Genomic DNA, 19,008 nt, shown 5'->3' on the forward strand with positions numbered 1-19,008 from the left:
GCTGGGTGAGATCCCGAGTGGCTGGCTCAAGTCAAATCCCAGATCTATCAGGACTGACATGCTCAAGATGAGACTAACACAACCACAGCTCCTACTCCATCCTTTCAGGCAGGTAGCCCAGTATCCCCTATCTCTGGGTCACAGCATCACCATCCCTCCACTGCTCTGTGGCTTCTTGTTATAGATGCAATAAACTGACCTGCTTTGGGATACACTGTTTAGCTCACCTCAGTCATTTGGTCAGGGAGCAGCTGAAAGCCAAGGTGGATTGCTGCGACACGTGCCAGACCCCCCCTGCTCAAAGGAGTCCTGTTAGCAGACGCACTACCCGGCTGCAGTTCAGTGCTGCAGCCCCCCTCTCCGGCCCTCCTATGGCCCCACGTAGCACTGATGCTACAGAAAAGCAGACACCTGGCAGCATGAATCCCCAGTGAAGCCACTTTGCTGAGAAAAGGGTAAGTAAGAGTCAAGCGTAACTCCAAGAGGCATTGCTGCACTCCTTAAAACCAAATCCAAGCACAGCACCAATGCAGTGCATGAGCCACAGATGCACAGACCACTGCCTCGGTTACCCCAAACACACATTACCTCCTTGTTTCGTAGCCTTTGTTCCCAGGCGTTGCTTCTCCCATGCTAAGTGCTCATATAAATCGCGGAGACACTTGCCAGCAGCAGCTCAGGAGCTGCTGGCAGCAAGAACCTAGAGAGTTCTTTTTTAACGATTAAATATACAAAGCATCGTAGTGAAGCCAGACTTCGAAAAGAAAATAGCAGCCTTCACGCAGCTGAACAGAAATAAGCACAGGGATCACACAGAGGCTTTAGGAGTAAAGTGAAGATACTTACTGTACAGAAAGGACAGAAGGGCCAGCTGGGGAGGAGGGAGAGCGGAGCAGGCCAGCTAACTGCCACCCACAGAAAAGGAAACGGGAGAGGAAAGGAAATGGAGGGAGTCTCTAAAACGAGAAGAGCGAAACGCAGGACATTAAGACAAAGTTGGAAACCAAACTGCCAGCCTCCCTGCTTATGGGGTGTAACTGGAGCAAGCCAGTCTTTTTTTGTACCAGCTGAGAATCAGGCTCCCTGCCTCCTTCACATTCAATCTGCAAGAGGCTGGTCAAAAAGTTGTCAGATTGACAGGACTGGAGATTGGATTCCTCCTTTTATCCTAAGGCTACTGAGAGGAAAGCTTCCTCCGACCATGTTCTGGCCTGTAGGAAGCCCAGCTAGGGCTCAGACTTCAGTCTTCATCAGAAATAAACTACATATGGGTAACTAAATGCACCAGTTAACACTTGTGTTTCACTGCAGATTCAAAAGGCTTTAATGTACCCGAGGTAGAAGAGAGGAATAAGATGTGAAAATATCAGTCTTCAGTGCAAAAAATTTGGAGGAAAGTTTTGGAAAAGTAAAACTAACCAGGTGAAGCAGCAAACAGACCTCTGCTAAATCCTGAGTCCCTGCACCCCGGACTGTTCTAGCAATCTGGTGTGAGATTTCCCAGCTTCATTGCTGAAAACATCAGAAAAACCAGATTTGCAAGTTCTAGTCGCTGCCTCTATCTTTATTCCTGCCCTTCTGTTCTGCAGCTGTCAAAAAGGCCAACAGTGATTACAAAACAATATGACAGCATTTGGCATAGGCTATAAAAGTCCTTTTGACACAAATAACAATAAAGCTCAACTTCAGTACAAAGTGTTTGCTATCAGGTACTTCAAACTTTGTTTTGTCCACAAGCACAAGGCCAAATCTTTAGCTACTTGTACTTGCTTGCACCAGCTATGGGCATTGCCTATTTTTACAAGGCAAGGAAGATGACTGCTTATCTAGTAGTCAGCTTCTTCATTTTGATTGCTTGATTCTAAAATCATATTCTGATAAAGGAACACTTCTAGCTGTTGGTCCCTGACACTCCACCTGGTGATAGGTGGTGGTTTTGACCAGGAGATGATCATATCACAGCCACCGCTGCCCCAGAGCAGCTCATCCTCCCTTGGCCGGGCTGAGCAGCAGCCTTTTATCAAGAAGCTCATCCCAGGACCTGAGGCTGCCACCTCTTTCTGGTCACCCCCTGTGACGCCAAGAGAAAAGCAACCAGCTCCTGTCGCTAAAACTGTGAAAGTGCCGTAGCGAATCCGGAACTAGTAAAGGCAAATTGTGGTGGTCTAAGAACCAATGTTGTAAGCTCCAGCCAAAAAATAACCATTTCCTGCTGTGGCCCTTCCAGATCCAAGTCCTGGCAGTTGCACCTTTCACCCCAGATCCTGTAAGGGATCCCAAAGCTCAACAGCATGTTGCCTCCTGATATTCCTTTCCTCATTTTCCCAGATTCCCTTTAGTCAGATTCTAGCTTTGGGGATCTCTCTTTCCTGGGACAAGAACGGGCAAGGTGCCTTTTGTTGTAATTTTTTTATTCAGTAAATATATTGTGATTTATGCCTCATGAGTAATGACTTAATCTTAACTAGCCCTGGTTATTTTTCAAGGAAACTGCTGGGATCCAGTCAGCAACAGCGATGCAGAAGCCGCAGAGCTCATGCTCACTCAGGGAGGCTTTGCCTGAAGAGCCACCATCTCTTTCCAAGATCTCATGGTTTTCTCTGTCAAGCCCCATTGCAATTACTTACACACTGTGTGCTGGTGATGCTGACAGAGCTGGAGATGAACGTTAGCCCGTTGTTCATGCTGACTTGTAGGAAAACCACCCTAAAGCACAAAACAGATACACTTATTTTTAGTGTCATCTTTATACCCATTGTTCCCTTTATTCTGGCTGTGTTTTAGCCATTGGCTCATGAACACGCATGGGTAAAATGTCCTGCTGAGTCAAGGCATTTTCATGGCTTCAGGTGCTTACCTGCATTTGTCTCTCTGCTTGCCCAGGAGCTACCCTTTTTATGTTGGCTTAATTGAGTTGGGGCATATGCTCTTTATTAAAAAAACCTCCATCCCACCTGGGGCAAAGGGCACTAGGACAGCAAGTCATAACATAGTCTGAAACATTTGCAATACGGCCCTAGAAAGCACAAGAAACTTTAAGGCTTTTTCTTTTTTCCTTTTAAACCCCTTCTGCAGCTTAAGAGCCAGAATGTATTTTCTTTTATATCCAGGTAAATCCAGAATACCTGCACTGAGGTCAAGGGGTAAAAACGCTGACATGACAGTGGAATTTAAGAATAATCTGGCCCTAGACATTTGCCACTATCAGAGAAAGGGTCTAAGAAAAAAAAATAAATCCCCACAAACCAAAGAAAATTACCCACAAAACCCCACCAAACAACTTCCCCTCACCCACAAATAGGATAGGGGCGGGAGGCATCCCCCTTCACCCCCAGTACAGTATTTAAGCACCCACAGATCACCCAGGGGAAAGGTAGGGCCTCGTGCCATGTCTCCCGGGAGGCTGCAGGACTACAAGAGCTGAAAAATACCAATGCCAGTGAGAGCAGGGTGAAACACAGGAAGCAACATCTACAACAGCAGCAAAGGAATTCAAATCGAGCATCACTGTTCAAAAAAAATGAAAGATTTTTCTGGAATTCAATTACCTTTTGGTCTGAAAAAACAGGATCTAGAAATGGAGAAGAAATCACCATTCTATGATATCGGACCTCGGTCTCATAAGGCCTTTGGCTAAGCTGTGCTGAAGACCCAACATTGAATAGAGCTATGCTGGCTCACACTAGGAGAGAATTTGGCACAAAAGGGATGGAGGTAATCCTGCCACACACACACACGAATTTATTAGCTTGGCACTTTGGGCAAAATTGAGCCCTTGGCTCAGTAATGACATCCTCAACCAGAAGTCCCCTCTCTCTTGACACGTGCTAGAAAGCAATACTTACTGTCCAGCATCTTCTATCACCGGGGCAGGACAAAGTAAGTAAGTATCGTGAACAAGGGTCGGCTTTTCATCTGAAAAGAAATGAATATAACAGTCAGGGATGAAAAAAAATAAATCATCCCAAGCAGGCCACCCTATGGAGAAACACTGACAGCAATGGGAGCTACAGATGAATTCAGTATATAGGCAAGTACTGATACTCCCCAATGGTACTGATTACAAAGCCATGTACTAGGATAACCATTCTCATTGATGCCAATGTAATGTTATCAGGCTAGAGATACCACAGCTAAGAAATGGAAGTACATCTCTGCTCTTGACAGCAGCGATCAGCCATTTTGAAGCCAGCTTTGAGCAATATTCATCTTGTCTATCTGACAAGTGCATGCAAACTCTACTCATACTGAATACTCTGACCCTACAAGTTACTCAAGACATCAAAAGTATAGGGTTCAATTTCTGCCTGCCTGCTTCCAAATGCGCACACAGGAGAAGCCAAGGCTGCACTGTGTGAGCCCAGGGAAAAGGAATAACAGAGATGGGGCAGAGCTGAAGTGGACAGGCACCAGAAGAAAAAAAGAAAATGAAAAACCAAACCATGGTTGGTCATATACGTGAGATGGGGAGACAGGCAGAGAGGGGCCATGACTGATGTTGCTGTGAGGACCAGTCCTGCACTAGCTGCTGCTTTTCCTGTCCCCAGCCTCCCCTGTGGCAGCATCATCTAGAAACAGCCCATGTTTGTAGAGATCTGGTGCAGGCAGAGTCAAAGCAAGGCCATGGGTTTTTTCCTGTCTCCCTGCACTCCGCTGCTGCAAGAGCCAGCAGTGCTAAGCCTGTTGCTTTCAAAAGCCACATCCAGAAAGCCAAGTCCCACGAACACAGAGAAGAGGCCAAGCAGCAATCCTGCAATGCCACTCCATTAGAAGTGCGTAAGCTGAGGCACAAGAGCAGACAAGTCACTGCTGTGACCACACCTTGGCTCCTCCAAATGGCCCAAAGCAGCTAAGAAGCTACTCCAGAGAAAAACTGGTTCACAAAAGTCCAACCCAAGTGAATTAGGGGCTGGTAAAAGCTGCCAACCTGTTTAAACCTCAGAGGCTCGATTACTCTTTCTACCTAGAAAAAGAAATTAACTCAAGCAACAATAGATATGAGAATTGGTCTTTCATGCTTCACACACCCCAAGCACACTTGAAGACAAAGCTCATTTCCCTGTTTTGGCAGAGATGAAACCATAGAAAGTATAGCGATATGTTTTAGGGCCAGCCTGAGGGGGAATAGAGCCAGCCAGCACAGATTAGTGTCTCATCACAACATCTGTTGCAGACCTAACCCAAGGAGAACACAGCATGGAGGAGCTGTGGAATTAGGGCAGTTTTCCTCCTTTCCAGGCCTGGGTCAGCCCTCGCTGCATGAAGTCCAGTCAAGGTGCCAGTCCATTAGGAACAAGCAAGAAAAAACCAAAAGTCTGTCTACCTGGTAAACCACAAGAAACAAATCCCTGGCAAAGGGCATCTATAAGTGGAATGAGAGCGAGACCACCAGAGTTTATTTAATGCAGCCTCCACGTAGGCAACTAGGATGGGAAATGAAGGAGCAATTCATGTGCTCTCTCTTGTAAGTGAATTCACTGCTAGGGAAGGCATCAGTCTGACCGCGACGGGATATGAAAGCCTCTACTGTGCTCAGCCAACAAGGGTAGCATATACAGAAAAGGAGCAAAGCTCCCTCCCCACACTGTGCTTCACCCCGCCAGACATACACTGCTTCTCAGGAATAAGAGAGGACTGCCGAGAAACTGGACACTCCATCTTTTTTGGCCATTCAGTCCTTGGCCTGACTGCTGAGACAGCAAACAAAAGACCCCGTTTAGCACAGTGATGACAGGGAATTTCCGCATTACACACTCGTTGTGATGAGACCAGCGACTGGCGTCAGTGGAGCAGGCCTGGGGGGGCCCTGCTTTGTGGCAAGTGTCTCCTAATTGGTGAATAAAGAGCCTGAAGACACCACCAGATCTTCAAGATAGCATTATTCCTTTTTACTGGTGATGAACAAGGGAACAGGGATCAGTTTTCATTCTCACTCTTTAAGACCTGATATCCAGTCCTCACTGGCTGTATCACCTATGTGCACTACTACAAGGATGCCGAAATTCACTGTGCAGCAGCACACCCCACGTAAGCCCTGGCGACACGAGGCCTCAGGACTGACTAAACAGGCATTCAAGCTTCTGTTTAGGTGTAGAACCCAGCTCAGCTTCCCACACATCCACTGCAAGGACTCCCCCAACACCTCCGTCACTCATGGGGTGACACAGCCACCGAGGGCATTGGAATCCACCAGTCTGCAAACTTACTGATAGTAAGGCTGTCATTGAGCTTGAAGCTGCAGAGTACCTGGTCGATATTCCTTGCATGATAAAAGCCGTTGCCTCTTACCACAACTTGAAATGATTCTGTAAGTAGAAATACAGAAAAGTAATGAAAACCAGCTCAAATGCAGTGTATCCTTTCAGCATGATCTGAATTACAACATGACAAAGGCTGAAACAAAATATTCACACTGACACTCTCAATATTCAGCAGTGATGGTCAATGGTCAAGAGTGCTATAGTGGCACTGGTGCTTCACAGAGCATCTCAAGGTTGCTCCCACAAGCATCCCATTGACTCCCAATGCCTTAAAGGTGCCACAGTATACTGTGAGCCTGGCATGGCTGATGTCATTTCATGGTTCCTCCATGGCTTTTGGGACAGGCACATTTGCTAGCCATACGCACCAGTCCTTCCTCCTATCTCCACAGCAGATTGCACTTGGCTTTCAGCAGCAGCTCTGTTCAGACAGATGCAGACAAACAGGACCCCCCTCAAGCCCCCTGTGAATCAGAGATGAAGCTCTGTGTCTGGTACAAGCCCTGGAAAAAGAGAGCCTTTCAGTCCATCCAAGACCCGAGTCTGTGCACAGCCCCATTAGCATCTGCTGTGCATGGGAAGAACTAAAGACCCAGGTGCTGCAGTTGTCTTTGTGCTTCTCCCCCACACCCCTGCCCCAGCAGCAGAAGCCACCAGTGGCCCAAGGAGAGACCTGCCACATCAGAGACACTGTCTGCTGGCCAGAGCAAGCACTCCTAAACCTGCCCTTCAGCTGCTCTCAGCTTCTGGTGCTTCAGTCCCAATGGGGGGCACCTGTGATTTTTGTCATTACTGTTATAAGCAGCAGTGATTTGTTCATTAGAGCAGGAAAAGCATCGTCAGTTTTTTCAGCCAACCTTTCAACGGTCTTTTTACTGACAGAGCAGTTTCACATCTGAGTATGGCCAGCCTAGGAAGGCTGCTGTCAGAAGGGAGATCCCAACTGCATGTGCCCTCTGCTGTTGGCACCACTGGTTGTGTTGCAGTGCACTGAGCTTGCTCACACACCTGAGAAATAACCCTCTGTTTGCTGCCAGAGAGATCGGAAAGGTGCTCTGCCTGGCTGAGCATCTGCTGGGAACAGAAATGTGCAGGAGAGGGGAAGGGACAGAGACAAGCGGTGGTAGTGTCAGGTGAGTCTACGTCTGTCGTGGCGTCGATAGACTCCCCTCGAGTCAGCGTACCCAGGACTCAGCTTCTCCACAGCAAGCTTTTATAATGACTTCTTGGTAACCTCTATGGGTAACACTTCTCAGAGCTCGGATAACAGCACAGCATAACTGTCTGTTGCTTGTCCTTCCCTTTTACTTTACGCAGGTGGAACCCAACACCGAGCCACAGTCTCCTTCCTCTTTGGGCCAGCCTGAATTGCCAAGCAAGGCACAGGATGCACCAGGAGGGCAAGCGGCAAGGGAAACTTCCCTCTAGGGCACCGAATGCACTGTAGCTGCTACACTGACCACAGAGATAACTTCTTTAACCCAGGCAGCTGGAAAGAGATATTGCACATTTGTCCTGTGCCAAATGTATTTTTGAAACTCCCTTTGATGCTACACCCAAGAAGCCAGCTGACAGTCAAGGCCCACAGCAAGGGAAAGCCCAGAAGTTGCTGCGCTTTCACACATAAATCTGCTTTAGCTGAATCATAGAATTGTTTAGGTTGGAAAAGACCTTTAAGATCATCAAGTCCAACTTATGCTTTGACCAACATACTAAAAATGAGAGGAAAGCAATGTTGACATTAAGGGGAGCAGTACCTAATTTTTAGTGATACAAGATCTGGCTTTTGATAACATTTCACAGGATGCACTGCCGTGTTATTTGTATGCTTTGTAGGAAGGACTTGTTATTGGATAACACTACGTGAGGCCCAAAGGTGGCTGAAATACATGTTCAGCTTAGTCTGCCTGCTCTTCACCATCAAGTAACTGCAAGGCAAGCTAGTATGAGGATGCAAAGTGGTTTATACTTTTCTATACAAACAGCTTGCTCTTGCCAAAACCACATTCTCAGCTACACTGAGGTCTAACGCAGCTCTGGGTGAATTGGACAAGGGCACGGACAAGTTACGATCAAGCACTGGAAACCCACACTCTGGTTTTCCTCATGATAACTTTCCCTTAGAGCAGTGGTCTGAACTGACACAGGCTGCAAGGAACACAGGAATCAGAGAAGATATTTTGGGATGGGAACACAAAAATATCTACTGAAGTGCACATTAAAGTGAAAGACATGTTTTGGCACTTTGCTGGAGAAAAATGATCAAATTTGAGACCTCACTGAGCACATCAAGAGCCAAAGACACAAAGCCAGCATCAGAATTGGGCTTTTTTTTTTTTTTTTTTAAAAGGGAAGGGTTATACCTCCTGGTCCCCACTCAGGGTGCAGGGCACTTCTTTAAACAAATCAAAATGGACTGTAGGGCAGATTCAGCTGCTTCTTACTCCAGTAAGAATCTGGAGTTACTCTAAGCCCAATTCATGCCTTGAACCCCTCCACATTTAACCCAGCTGATATGCCGAGAGTTATTCTTGATGAGCATCCCTGGTTTTGCCAGCAGAGCCAAGAGTCATGGCCAGCCCTGAGGGCAACCGGGCCTCTGCCCACCCACCAGAACTACCTGCCTGGGACCACGCATTACCCCAGACGTCCTTGTAACCAGCTCATTCCCCAGTGACCTGAACAACCAGCTAAGATAAATTCTTTTTGTCTGTCTATATTCTAAAAGTAGCTTGCCAAAATAATTGCAGGTAGATTCCTCCCCCACACCCCCCAAGGGATGGTCTTAAAAAGCAGCAACCACAAAGGCTTAACTAAAGGCATTGCCACTGCAATAGCTATCAAAAAGAGGCAGCAAGTAAGAGACTTTCAACACAAAACATCAAAGGTAAACGCTACATCCAGAAATTTAGTCTTGTCAAGAGAGTTTACCTCTCCTGCCCTTCTTCCCACTGTCACTGCCGCCCTGCACAGTCAGTGGTGAATAACTGCCTCGGTAGTAACCCGTCTGCCGACACAAGCTGGCAACGTAGTCTCAATACCAGACTTGCATGGAAATGTAAACAGCTGGTGCTGGATTTGGTTGTTGCTGTCGAGGAGTTTGCCCCTTTGGATGCTCCAGAGCATTAACGTGTTCTGGATGACGGTCTGTTGAAATGGCTAATTCCATTTAATTTTGCACCCTGGCTCTGGCTGCGTCCTTTTCTTCCTTAGTTACTGTCAGATCGTAGATTGCAGCTTTTGACAAGACAGCGAAGGGAAAAAGGTCAGCACTGAAATAACCAGGCGGCGCTGGCAGCGAGATGGTAGGTTGAAGCTGGTGTGCGCTGGCTGCGCTGTCGGCTTCACTTCTGCGACTCTGATGAGAAGCTGACGGCTTGCATCCACACCTGGTGGTTGATGTGGCCAGTAGGATGCCACATCCAACAAAACCTTTCAATCACATCTGCGTACCGTAAGCATAATCAAAGCAATGATGCTGTCAAATGGGATATGAGGCACCTCCGATTCTGCACTGATAGCCTGTTTACAGGCTGCACGTCTTGGTCACTTTAGATCAGAGGGAACGGGAAGGACCCAATTACATTTCTCCACATTGAGGACAATGAATTTGCAGGGTCAAAAAGCATTAAGCATCAGATAGCTGTCATAACGGGACAAGATCAATTTGTAAATGGACTTGCCAGATAGCTTCGTCACAGAGTCCCACACGGAAATCGTTTCCTCAGCAGTTTACTAAACCTCTGGCAAGTCAAAAATGAAGCCAAGATCACCAGTAATCACCAACACGCTGGTAATTAGGAGTTGCAAGAACAGTTACAAGGAGTGGGTCAAGAGTCCGCTCTGAGCCCTGATCACAACTGGCTTCAATCGAGCAACACAAAGCCCTCATGATCTCATACCAGGTTCTAAGAATTAGCAGTAATGCCACGTGCAAGCCAGACTGATTATCACCCCCTCACTCAGATAAGTTTCATACAAAAAGCATGGACAGAGCCACATTTCAAGGCTGTAAACAAGCAAGCTTCTTCTCTGGGAGAGTATGATACGATCTTGCACTCTTTCAGAAGGTCTACTATTTTTCAATAAAAATTTTTGAAATGCAAATTTTAATTACGTAATTTTTTTAAAAAAAACCCAACAAAATTTCTAGCTTGGAAAAAATGATGAGTAATGTTACATTTCAGAAAATGTTATGTTCTAATTTTCAGCCAGTTCTAAACGCAGTTGCATATATATTTTTATATAGGGTTCAATGGCTATATATCTTACCTATACATTATCAGTAAACTACATTAGTAATTACCTAAGTTTGAAATGCATTAAAATCCTGAGATGACTTCACAGGCTTCAGTATTTTTTGTGTAAAGTTCAAATAAAGTACATCAAAATAAAATCACATCATTACATATAGAGTATATCTGACTATAACTGACTGTCCAGTGAACTGGATTCACACTACCATGACAAAAATTGTTCAATCTCAGGGGATCCCCTCCAGGAGCCAGTGGTGCACACAGCTTATGAAGGTGAACTTCTGGCTACACTGAAGTAAATGGGATAATAAAGGACAAAGCCAAGCACAAGTGCAAATATTTGCAGCCTCCTGCTGGAAAACCTCTTGCAAGAGTTCCTTTCAGGTAAGGCTTGCAGGACTAGACTCATAACAAGAGCTATTACCGGCCTGATTCTTGGTGCTGCTGAGACCATTTCACACGACAGTATGCACTATTCGCAGCTGCGGTTTCAGCTGCCTCCTATTTTCAAGCTCCCTGCCACTATAAGCAAACTTTCAAGCACGTGAGATCCAAGTCTTCGTGCCTGGCGATTCAGCACCACACTCCACCACATGCCAGCATTTGCTGGACGGCTTTGCCAACAGGGACGGAACAAACCTCAGAATTTAAGTGAAACAAGTGCTGGTATTTTGCTGAATCGGCAGCCATACACAGAAACTGGTTCTGCCCAATTTATGTTGGTCTTAATTGAAAGCCACAAAGACAATGAAAAACTTCTACAGATGCAATTAGTGCAGCAATTTTTTTTCTTTTTTTTTTTTAAGGAATACTTGTGTATTTAATCACATTTGTGATTAACTGGTTACCTAGCAAGCTTGGCAAAAAATGAAGTGGTTTGAACTCATGAATCAGGAATCAAACTGATTCCTTGTGGAAAAAAGTGTTACTCTTTTTGCTGAAATATATCCATTTTTGAAAAGCAAATCTTTTCTTGAAAATTTATTTTCTCAAATACTTTAGAAAAATATTTTCCAATTTCCATTTGAAAAAATGGTTTCAAATTCAGCTTTCCAATATTCTTAACATTGTTCCAAACAATTACAAGACTGCTGCTGAAATCCCTCCTATTGGAACAATCGCATTTTCATGTAGCTAAATGCAATTTTCGTTGAACAGGAAAGCTTGCAGTAAGTGGTTGCACAAAAAAAATTGCCTGGTAGACAATAAGCAAGCAAAAAAAATAATTTATCACTATGAAATAAAAAGCTTTGAAGTGTCAAAGCTTTAAAATTGTTTTTGATCAACTCCACAGGGAGATTTTTAAAAGTAAAATCATGCCACCTTTAATTTTTCCACAGACAAGATTCCATTGCAAACATCTAGTCCCACAATTATGTATTTCAGAATAGTTCAAAAAATAAAAGGATATTTCATTTTAAATTGAAATACTTAGGGCAAGATAATATCGTGATCGAAATGTGGAAGTGAAGAGTGAACAATTTCTCTTCTCTGTGATATCCATTAGATTTTTTTCCCCCGAGTTTCCTATTTTTATCTGTTTTCAAGGTCAGCTTTCATGCATCATTGCTATTTTTTTTTTATGTGCTCATTTTTACAGTGTACAAGGAAAAGAACACAAGACAGTAACATCAGATCTAAATAACCATGCTGAAAACTGTACCTTCCAGCAAACTTATGGTGTCACTCTTACTCTGCTGTAATAGCCTCTTAAGTAGGCAAAAACACAGCAAGCGAATTGCTAACGTAAACCAGAAGAAATCCAAGTTAAATATACTAGACATGAAAGGCATGAAATTATCAACAGCTCCTCTGGGGATTCTTTGTGTTCGCCATATACACCAACAGTTCTTTCACTGCAGATAAGTAAAACATTAGTACTCTGGAAAACACATCAGGTGTCTTGGCCTATGCAGTTAATTATATCTGATTCAATAAACCTGAAATTTCTGTGAAGCTTTTGCAAAATCTTGTTCTCACTGCTGACAAGTCCTAGCGGATCCCAGGAACGCAGTCTTTCCAAAAATTTTGAGACGTTGCCTTTAGACCCTAAGACACCTCTGGCAGTCTGACCTTGTATCACTCCCATCTCCTCCTTCTCTCAGATATTTCAAAAAGCAGTGTCCCCAGTTCCCCAAGTGCTACCTCCGCCAACTCTCCGAGCTGCCATTCAGCCACAGCAGCTACGTGTTTACCAACACAATTTTTTTTTTCTCAAGCTGAGAAGGGACACACAGAGCTTTAGCCACGGCCCGAGGGGCTGCTCTAACACATCCACTGGCCTCGGCTCTGATACCACGTTCGGTAGTTACTGACATTTCATTGCTGTCATTCATTTGCCTCATCGCACTGTTCTTGTGGAAACTTACCTCCTGCACAAACACTCGACGGTTCAGCCGCTAGGATCTCAATGCAAGATTTCTTGAGAATCTAAAAGATTTAGAAAATGGCATTTTTGGTAATCAATCTGTTTTATCTATGCTTTATTAATACAGGAAAGTGTGCCCTTCCCTGGGTTTCAGAATACCCAACTTACTGAATCAATGGTTCCTCTTAGGGCATAAAAGCCTCCCGTAACTGGAAAAACATGATCGATGCTGTCAGCAATTGTTGACAGCTGCAAAGAAAGACAATCATAAATCATGAGGAAAACAAAATTACAGTGAACAAAACTGGGCCCTTTCATACTTGCTAAAAGACATCATACTGACACGAAATGATTTATGCCTCCAGTAATTAAATAAATGCCTTCATCTGATGCTGTTACTTGTGCAGTAGTATAACAGAAAAACAAAACAAGAAGCAAGCAAGCTGTTACCTGAGTTTCATTGAAATCTTTCACTCCGACACAATAAACAATAGCTCCAAAGCTTCTGGCTCTGTTGGCCTAAATAAAAAAAAAAACATGCCATTAAATGCAAAGCCATATAACCAGTGGAGCCAACAATAAATGCCTACACGTTTGACATAAGGTAGCTTGGGTAAACGTGAAGGTGACTTACTTCTTGCTCTGCATAATAAAACTGAACGTCTTGCAGTTCTCCATCCGTCAGAGCAATAATAACACTAGCGGTCCGAACTCCTACATGGAGGACAGTTAACAGATTGCATACATATGACACAAGATTCAGCAGTGAAAACAAAGTTTCAAGTGAGGCATTCCTTTTTACTGACAAATAAATACAAACCCATAAGGCCAGGCTCTCAGCCCAACTTTTATGGACTTCATTGATAGATCAGCTTAAGGTCAAATGCCTAATAGCATGCAATAAGCCAAAACCTGTGCACCTTCATGCCACAGGCATCGCTGAAGGGGGCGCGCTGCTCTAACTAGGTCTGTGCACAGACTTCTGTGTTCTGCATAAAATATAGCACCTACCGAGACTATCTCTAGACACTTTGCGTGGAGAAGGGGCAAAATGGATCCGCAGACAGAGAGGTTTCTTCTCTGCTCTTGACAAACGCATCTCTATACAAACCTTGCCCAGAGATTGTGGTAGGAGCCACCTCCGCAAAAGGAGCTTTCCTACCATCCTACCCTCCCCTCCGGCAGACTTTCAAAGACCAACCAAACACGGCATGAAATGTGCTTCTGTAGGGGGTCCAGTCCTATACTTCTCAAGCAACAAGAGCTGTCAGTGAAGTTCATGGGAATTCTGAACGTGTGAAAACCTTACAAGCAAGTCCATTGGAGAAAATTCATCTCTTGCGATAAGATATTTCATATCCCACCTAAGCTTAAGTGAGAAGGCTGCATAGACTTTGGATAACTGTGTATGTTATGCAGTATAGAATACAATAGTACCTAGAAAAATGCAACATGTGAACAAAATTAAACCAATTTAGTGTGCAAACTATAGTTCAAACAACCACTCTGCATCCATCGTTCTTAAACAAAGTCACAAATACGCATACATGTTACTTTCAGGGAAGTATTTGTTATTTTTTCAAAATAATCTGCTACAATTTCAAGTGTCTTTCCCCATATTGTCTGAAATTAAAGACTGATTAGTTCTGACAGGTTTCTTATGCCATGCAGTCCTTCCCATGTCATGTCAGACACAGACATAAATCTTAAAAAAAAAAAATGACCTGCAACTTGAGCGGGGGGAAGAATAGCTTGGATTCCCATATTTCTCATTTTTTTTTCTGCTCAGTATGCTTGAAAAAGGCTGAAAAAAATGGAGATCTTACTTTGCTTTCTTTTGAGCACTTGTTTATTCCCTGATATGTTAGCTTATAAATCCAGAACTCACCAACTCCTTCTTCCTTCCCAATTAACTTACAGAATAGTTAATTAGTTCTTAGCTATATGCTACTAAGAGGTAAAACAGTTTTCAGTTGGACTCATCAGGACTCTTGATTTTGCTGGCAAAAGTGTCTGAGAAACCATGCAGAGTTGCTGCTGAAGCCTCTACACTCACAGCCTATTTTCTTAAAAAGGCACTGACCTATTTCTCCATCTTCCAAAGAGACCATCAGCCCACAGATGAGAACAACCTCACACTAGGGTACAAACCAGGCAAGAAGTGTTCAGTTTAACCGATTAGGCCTTCTTTTGGCACAGACAAAAAAAGCAAACATTTCCCTCTTGAAATGTAGTGAAAATTTACATTTTAGGAACTCGGAATCTGATCCCAAACCATTCACGCTGATGCAAAAAAAATCTTAGCTGATTGCATTCATAACTACAGTAATAAGAACAAGGACATGGGCACACAAGGCAGATGGGGCTGAGTGCATCAGGATGGAAGGGCGCAGGACCATCTGGGTATTCCTGTCCCCTGGGTGCGGGACAGGCAGGTCTGGCTGTAATGCTTTGGTCTGTATTCTGCACTGGGTCAGATCTGTGATCATACTGGTCTCCTCTGGTCTTAATAAACCATGAATCATGCATTTAAAATTAGAGCTGTAGTCAAAATGGAATGTAGTGATTGTGTAACACCAATTCCTTCTCCAACATTTCTCTCAGCGGGTTTACTGCGGGTCACATAAAGAACTATTATCCTGCTCTCTTCAATGCAGATATATAACATGAGTGACATGCAGTGCCTACCTCCATAGGTTTCATGGTAAATCTGCTCATTTGCCTGCAACGAAGTGTAGAACATTGTTAGCTCTTAAGTACGGCAGCAGCAAGCAAAGCAAAGTTTATACGCATAAATCAAAGAAAGGAGGTCCTGTGACGTGTACCCTTTTAAATCCTTCATGCATGAACGTGTCTCCTCCAGGCACTTCATACTGAAGAATATCAAGTCCTCGTCTTATGGCTTCCCTTAGGATAAGAAAAAAAAATGAGAAAATAATTTTATTAAAAGTTCTGTTTTGTTGAGACAATCCTGTACCACAGCTAGATTATACTCACTGTCAGTACACTGCACAAAGCGCATATGCACCAGCTAAAACACTGGTAAACCCAAGATTTTTCAAGACACACAAATTTTCAGCCAAACACCCATGGGAGCACAAAACCAGACATATGATATAATGTTAGGGCTAACACATTTTAAGGGTGCAATTCTGTCCCTGCTCCCTCATTCTGGTACACGGTCAGGCAAGAGAAGATTGAAATGAAAGCAAATGCCAGATATTAAACGCTGACGAACTGCAGATGGGATGAGAATTTAAAAACTTATGACCCTGTCATGAAAACGGGACAAATAAATACTCCGTATTCAATCAATCATCAGGGCAGTTGGGATTAAGACTTACCCATTATAAAGACAGAGGCCAAAAAATAAGAGAACAGGATGGGAATGATGAGAACTTCCTATCCTAGGCCAGGGACTGATCAACCTTCCTGGGGCACAGACTGCTCCCTTGTGAGAGACAGACTTTGATACTAGACCCCCATTGCATAGCTTCTTGCTCCACAAACACATACCTGTTAACCAAGAGGATCGCTCAGGGAAATTAATAATTTAACTTATCACTAAAAGTCCCTGATCCTTAGCAAAGTTTTTGTGTATTAATGGAACAAAAATAAGTCCAAATCACAAAACAAATATTCAACAGACAAGTTGTAGAAGTCCAAACATCAGCCCCAGGTGCTATGAGGCATCCTTCTTCTAAAAGGATAGCAAGAGCCGCTCTAAGCTCCATTTTGCAACTGAGCATTTTAGGTGGCACAACCCCAATTACAGAGGAAAACGGAGTCTATGTAGGATGGAGGTAAAATCAAGAGCTGGGATTTGGGAAGCCCTTAGGGCAAAAAGCACATTTTTACCCTTTCAAAGTATAAAATGAGCTGAAAATGCACACATGGCGATCCATACAGAGAACAGGAGTTTAGGGGAGGGAACGTTCTAAAACCACATTCAACATAAATGCCACAGGGTTCCTGTCTACTTTCCACCTTGCAAGAGCAAATCCAGCAGGGAGAAGTAAGCAAGTTTGAGCTCTGTCACCGAGGTACAAGATGGAGACCTGAGCCAAAACCTAGTGTAGCCAGCAGAAATGCAAGATCGCTGGCGGGGCTTCTGGCTTTGGATGAGGCCTGGAATACAAAAATGGAGGCCAGGGGGGGGGGGGGGGTGGGGATGGTGGTGTTCTTTCAAGAGTGCTCCAGAGCCCCCTTTATTTATAGGGTGCACTGTGCTACCGAGGCCCTCTCACACAGACAGAAGCAGTAGTAAAAGCAAGGGCTTTAAGCTGAAATGAAAGAAAATACCTAGAAACAGCTCCATGACAGGGCTTTCCACATATGAGGCAATTTAAACCCAAGATTATTTGGGGTTTTTTTTGTTTTGTTTCTTGGGGGTGCTTTTTTATTTTTGGCGGGTTTGGGGTTTTTTGATGTTGCTGCTTTTTGGTTTGGGGGTTTTGTTTGTTTGGTTTTTTGCTGGTTTTGTGGGGGTTTTGGGGGATTTCTTTTTTTGTTGTTTGTTTGGGTTTTTTTAAAAGAGGATTCAGTTGTGAAGGTGGCAACAAGAACTTTGCTGCAGCCTCAGACTCTTTTTCTTAAGAAGCCCGTCGCTTGGCTGTGCGACCACCTCCAGCAGGGGTGCTGCCTGAAGGCAGCCCAGGAGAGGGGCGCCACAGCCTGGCAAGGCAGCGCTCCAGCGCTGGGTACGACCAGCTGCTAGCATAAGGTTCAGGGCTTCAGGCCACTTCAAAGGGCGCTGTGGGACTTCATTACAGTCTTTGCTTAATCGACTCAGGGTCCGAGATCTCTTACACCAAGACGGCCCTTATTTGGGTAGTTGAGGGCAGCAAGGACATACATGAATCCTTGACTGGAAATGCAGTTTCTCCCCAAAATACTGCAAGAAAGAACAGCCCAGTGCTGCCTTTCTCTTACAATGCTGAAAGAAAGGGTAATGGGAGATGCAAAGGCCTGCTAAGCCCTCTTCCCGTCAGGAAGAGCAAAAAAAATTCCAGTTGGTGCCACACCGAGGACCGAGACAGAGCTCTGAATTCTGGTTTGGGGGCTACCCACTGCTCGAGGAGGGATGGAGGGTGTTTCTGGCTCAAAGCTGTGGAGAACTTGCCTGTTTTCTGTTAGTTTCATGACTGTAGTGCCTCGTGAAGAAAAAACGATAAAAGACATCCGCAACATGGGACTGAAACAGAAGAACAAGCCAGATCCACGTCAGACACGCATTACTTCAGCAGATTTTCATTTGCTAAGCAGCACTGAATGAAAAAATAAATTTCATCTATAGCAAACTAAAATATCATCTTAAGAAAACTTTACCTTATGAACTTCTCAGCTAGGCTTTCCACAAAAGAGTAAATCTCTGTCCAATGATTTCTGACACTTCCAGACCTGCATACAAAACATAATTGATCACATTCATCTTATTTCACAGCAAAATTCCCTGTTCCGCTCCGAATTTTACACCTGGGCTACTTCAAAGTTGGTTAGGGACCCAATTTCCCTAGAGGTCTATGGAGGCGAGGCAGCTCACTCTGCTGAGGCTTCTAGAGCAGTTGTGTTGGAAGCTGTTACAGGAACCATCATGACAAAACCCATGACTCAAAAAGAAGTAGAAATAGGTCTGAAACTGTTTACCATAAAATTTTGAAACAAGTTCAGTAACTCTTCCATCTGCTTTTGTTCCTTTCATGACATGAAATACAAATGCTTTCTTCTAGTTTAATTCATTTTATTTGACTTCACTAAGTCATCTGCTAGCAGATTATTTACTTTCCTAGAACACAGCTCTGCCCTTGCAGCCACACAGAAAGTCTTGACTGGTCTCCTCCTCTCCCAGAACACGTGGGAGAATGTTTCCATGAATTACTGTTTGTTTCAAGAGGGAAAGCTTTTGAAGTAATTCCGAAGGGAAAGGCGCTGCTCGTAGCTAATCTGCTGGACTAGTATTCTGGACAGTCAATCCCTGGCTCCGTTACAGATTTCATGTGAAAACTTGGGCAACTTAGTTACATGCACAAAGTCACACATTTGTGCTGCTGTGCCAAATATATAAAACTGCACTACTGGCACTCCCAGCCTTTTTTCTGCTTAGCCTTACATTCCCAGGAACCCC

General features: G+C 44.2%; 1 protein-coding gene across 1 annotated transcript in view; it reads right to left on the minus strand.

Annotated features, from left to right (window-relative positions):
* ANTXRL (ANTXR like) overlaps positions 1-19,008 on the minus strand; it is a 55,831-nt gene that overhangs the window by 26,108 nt on the left and 10,715 nt on the right. The window contains exons 2-12 of the mRNA XM_009641891.2: positions 18,213-18,284; positions 18,007-18,078; positions 15,710-15,791; positions 15,573-15,606; positions 13,519-13,598; positions 13,335-13,403; positions 13,053-13,133; positions 12,886-12,946; positions 6,207-6,305; positions 3,846-3,915; positions 2,628-2,706 (exon numbers count right to left, since the gene is read on the minus strand). Of these exons, the coding sequence (XP_009640186.2) occupies positions 2,628-2,706; positions 3,846-3,915; positions 6,207-6,305; positions 12,886-12,946; positions 13,053-13,133; positions 13,335-13,403; positions 13,519-13,598; positions 15,573-15,606; positions 15,710-15,791; positions 18,007-18,078; positions 18,213-18,284 (799 nt within the window). The remainder of the gene's footprint in view (positions 1-2,627; positions 2,707-3,845; positions 3,916-6,206; positions 6,306-12,885; positions 12,947-13,052; positions 13,134-13,334; positions 13,404-13,518; positions 13,599-15,572; positions 15,607-15,709; positions 15,792-18,006; positions 18,079-18,212; positions 18,285-19,008) is intronic.

Source organism: Egretta garzetta, unplaced genomic scaffold (genome assembly GCF_000687185.1).
Source record: "Egretta garzetta isolate BGI_Z169 unplaced genomic scaffold, ASM68718v1 scaffold56, whole genome shotgun sequence".
NCBI lineage: Eukaryota > Metazoa > Chordata > Aves > Pelecaniformes > Ardeidae > Egretta > Egretta garzetta.